The 4,291-nt window shown below is 36.9% G+C and overlaps 1 protein-coding gene across 2 annotated transcripts in view; it reads left to right on the top strand.

The window, feature by feature from the left end:
* Positions 1 to 4,291, top strand: part of LOC108687855 (microphthalmia-associated transcription factor) — a 102,053-nt gene that overhangs the window by 13,297 nt on the left and 84,465 nt on the right. The window contains exon 1 of one of the 2 annotated variants that reach the window (XM_018193861.1): positions 422 to 948. The exons of the other annotated variant lie outside the window; for it this stretch is intronic. Coding sequence (XP_018049350.1) covers positions 485 to 948 — 464 coding nt within the window. The 5' untranslated portion in view covers positions 422 to 484. Of the gene's footprint in view, positions 1 to 421; positions 949 to 4,291 lie in introns of those variants that run through there. 2 annotated transcript variants of the gene reach the window in all.

Genomic DNA, 4,291 nt, shown 5'->3' with positions numbered 1-4,291 from the left:
TATATTAAAATGTTTTGAATAACGTTAACTGATATTTTTAGCTGATATCTGATATTTGTATGTACAGCCTAAACATTCTTAATAATTTTTATGATTACATGTGTAAATTCGTACAATTTCGATATTTTTTTTTGAATGCTGCGCAAATGAATCAACAATCGCAAATAGCTATTTGAGACAATATTGCGTATCTCACGAATGTCAAATCGTTTTTGACGATGCCATATATCGAGTGAAAATAAATACGTGGCGAGAACGAGAGGGAACTGGCAGACGTCAGCTGTCTATTCCTCGCAGAGGAGGAGAGCAAGATGGCAAGATCCACGTTTAGAGCGTCTGCCGGTTACCTGTCGCTTCGTCATCGCCGTCGTCGTCGTTGTTGTTGGCGATGTTGCTCCGGTTTTAGTAGTAGCGTCGCGACGCCCCAGATCGACCGATCCGCTCGCGCGTTCGCGCGCGTAACCGTGCGAAGCGAAGCAACGCGATGCAAGGCGGTGGCGCGTCCGAGACCGCGCAACAGATCGTCGAATTCGAGGAGTTGGTATCGCGACTGGATCGCATCAACGACGTTGTGATTCGGCGATTGTTGACAACGACGACGACGACGACGACGACGACGACGACGACGACGACGACGACGACGACGACGACGACGACGACAACGACGACGTCAACGTCGGTGCCGCCGCCGTCGCCGCCGACACGAGCGTCGTTGTATCTTCCCAGCGCGACATCGTCCCTGCCTTACGATTGTCCCATCGCGGATGCGACGCGTTCGTCCGTCAACGACGAGCAGCAACGGGTACGCGTGCACATCGGCATCGATGAGGATCTGCGAATGATTCTCGAAATGGACCCGTCGATCGTCGACGGAACCCTCGACTCTGGTTTACCCGAAAGTTGTCCCACCGTGGCACGACCGTTGCGTGCCACGCGACCGCAAGGCTGGTACTGCACCGATCGAGACTAACTCCTTGTGTCTGATGTTCGTGCGCATTATACAGTTATTTTATTTGCTGTTACTCTTAATCAATGTGCTGGCATTTGCATTGCCTAGTGTTGATTCTAATTAATCTGGAAATAGTCACTTGGGATGAGTTTTTCCCAGTTTTTCACCAGTTGCAGCAGCGAGAAAATGAAACTCAATCATACAGTAATTTTTTTTACGAAGATATATATATATATATATATTTTTTTTTTTCTTACTTTTTTATGAAAATATAGAGTAAATTTGTATATCTACATAATGATTTCAAATTAATAATTTGTAGCACAATTAATATGTAATATTTCACAGATAGCAAGTTGACAATATTTATTGTTATTTTAGAATCAAAATGATATTACAGATGATGACATTAATTTACTGTGTATCTTGGGATGTAGTTAATAATTTGATTGGAGATTGGTGATTTAATTGGGATATAAAAGTTACTTTAGATGATAATTTATACGTATAATAAAAACTAAATGGCTATTTCTAAGTGACTATTCCTGAGTTAAAAAATCCGAGCACCTACCTAAGATTTATTAATATCTTTGTATCATGTTAGAGAAATTTTACACGTCATGTATCACGATGTGATGGTTATATGATACCAAAAACCATTTATTTTTGTTTGTCATCTTGGTCTTCAAATAATGTAATCTGGGATGTCTATTGCAATTTTTACAAGTAATGACATACTTGTAGATACGTTTGTATAGTGATTATTTAACTAATATCCCGTAAAAACTAAAGATAGCACAGCTATTTTGACAGTTGCATGTGAAATGGACAACATTTTTATGCATCGACCATGTAATCGAAAAATGTCATATAATTCTGACTATGTTATGTTTTCGTTTATGTTTTCACCGTTCCTCGATTTTTATTATTATCTCTAAAAAAATATGTAATGAAAAATAAGCATTTCTTTGAATTCTATTTATAGCTATTTCTAGGATGATCTAACATCCAGTTTTTCATGTATTCGGACATGTACTCTTTTTTTTTTTAAAGCATCCGAGATGTAACTCTTTTTGATACTCATTTTGAGAGAGAGCAAGGACCGGAAGTTATTAAGCCCATCACACATGAAATACATAATAATTAGTTAATCACATTACTATATATTTATAATAAAATATTGGAGAATTATTAAGTATTATTATATTATTAAAGCCGTTTTTATTGCTAATACTGAATACATGTTTTTATTATTTTTAAGACTTTTAACTCTGTACTCTGTATCTTCTGCTCTTGAATTCAAATATTTTACTTATTTTACTACAATTTAATCTAAAATCTTCTTTTTTGTCCTATTTTTCAATCAGGAATGTCCTAGTTTACCTACCTAGATTAGATTTGCTCATCCTAGTTATTCCTTACATTTTAATACCAAAACTTCAGGAGATTATTGATCATCTTATCAAACGTAAAATTAAAACGTAAAATCTCAATTCTGAAACTCAAGCATGAAAACAGCGTGGTGTGAATTCCTCGTTAAAAACAAGTATATAATTTATAGACTTTAATTTTTACATTGTTGCCTTTGTTTTACGAAAGAAACAATAGGAGTACTTTGTGCGCAAATCACTTGTACAATTCGTTCTGTTTCAGTTTATTGGCAATGTTTCCACCGATGTTATTTCTCAGTTTATAATCCGCATCGCAATCAATGTCACTTATCGATTCTTTATCGTCTCGAGACAAGGAACACCAGTTCTTCCTGTTTCATGCGCTCTGTATTTGATCGTCGTGCACGTCATCTACGTCGATCGTAAACATTACGTCCAAATTTAAACGTCCTTGTTGCAACTCATCACTGAATCGCGAATCGCTCGTCTCTGCCTGCAATCTCGTCGATGTTTCATTGCGGGTAGCGAGCGTAGCGACGACAGTCGATGAAACGATGCAATGTGTTGCAACAATGCGAAAGTGCATTGAGTGCGAATTGTAATAAATAGACCCAACTACATTGTGCTATGATATAAGAATAAGATCTATCATTGCGCATAATGGTAACAGAATAATAGAACAACCAATTAAATTTTAGTTCTCTCTTAATAGCGATGTTCTAACACACTTAATTCTAATATTAACAGCTACATGTTAACATGCTTTTTATAATTTGAGGCAAGTTTTAAATTAACTCAAAGAGCAGCCATCATATTAAACGACTACGCATTGTTGGAAATACATCTTATATTTTTACATCATGCATTGAGTAACTTCGTCAACGTCGACGTCTTGTGAAAACTTCTCTTATAATCTGTCCCTGAAAAACAGCGTTAAGATCTCTCCGCTAAGAGCGTCAAATCCGAACTTATAGACATCGTCGGCGATAGACGGTTTGCGATATTTCATCGTTGACACTTATTACTCGCTATTAGAATGTCTTGCGTTAAAATATAGCAGCTTGTGTTTATCTTGGATCATTACAGATCATATTTAAATAGTTGTATGTAGATTAATGGACATTTCCTTTTTTTAAATTAATCAAATATTATTTTTTATTTCTTCGATCTAAAATCACATGAATAATATATCTTGAAAGTTACGATCAATTTTTACATGATTTTGCTCTCATGTTAACGGCGGAAACCGATTAAGGTTTGATAATAATTTCAAAGTAATTAATTACAACATTACTATCAGTAATATTACTATGGTGCTCGAATAATGGTATGATAATCGATCCAAAAATTCTATCGAGGCTGGATGGTCCGATGTTAAATTTAGCACATTAACCAAGCTTGTCATAACGTAACATAAACATTGTGCGTTGAAATTATCTGAATTTAATCTTCTCCCCCCCTCTCCCTCCCCGGTGTAAACGCCCACCACGTCCCTCTATCGATTATCGGTATGCGTAAAATATATCGCGTAACGTAGTTTCATACAATCGCACACACGCACCATAAATATTCAAACAATTTCATGTTACTGGTGGCCATTGAGGAAAAGAGCGCGGGAGGAAAATTACGAGCGTCGTTGCTGGTAAAAGTTGAAAATGAATATGGAAGCTACGAAGCTCCAATAATAACGACGTATAAATTAACCAATATTTTTCCTTTCGAAGTAAAAACAGGAAGTACAACGGCCGATTCATTGCGCGCGTACTTGGCGCGCACAAATTATCAAACCTTTTTCACTTTTTCATCTGAATGAAATTGCGTGAGAAAATGCTAATGTATACATCGAAATCCATATTGGTTATCATTTGGTTTTCTTATATGCGCGTTACGCGCTGATACTTGGATCGAATCCAGATCGTAACGCGCCTCTGACGTTTCGACAACAAGTCGC

The sequence above is a fragment of the Atta colombica genome, unplaced genomic scaffold, assembly GCF_001594045.1.
Source record: "Atta colombica isolate Treedump-2 unplaced genomic scaffold, Acol1.0 scaffold219, whole genome shotgun sequence".
Taxonomy (NCBI): Eukaryota; Metazoa; Arthropoda; class Insecta; order Hymenoptera; family Formicidae; genus Atta; species Atta colombica.
This window is presented reverse-complemented; position numbering and strand designations above follow the sequence as displayed.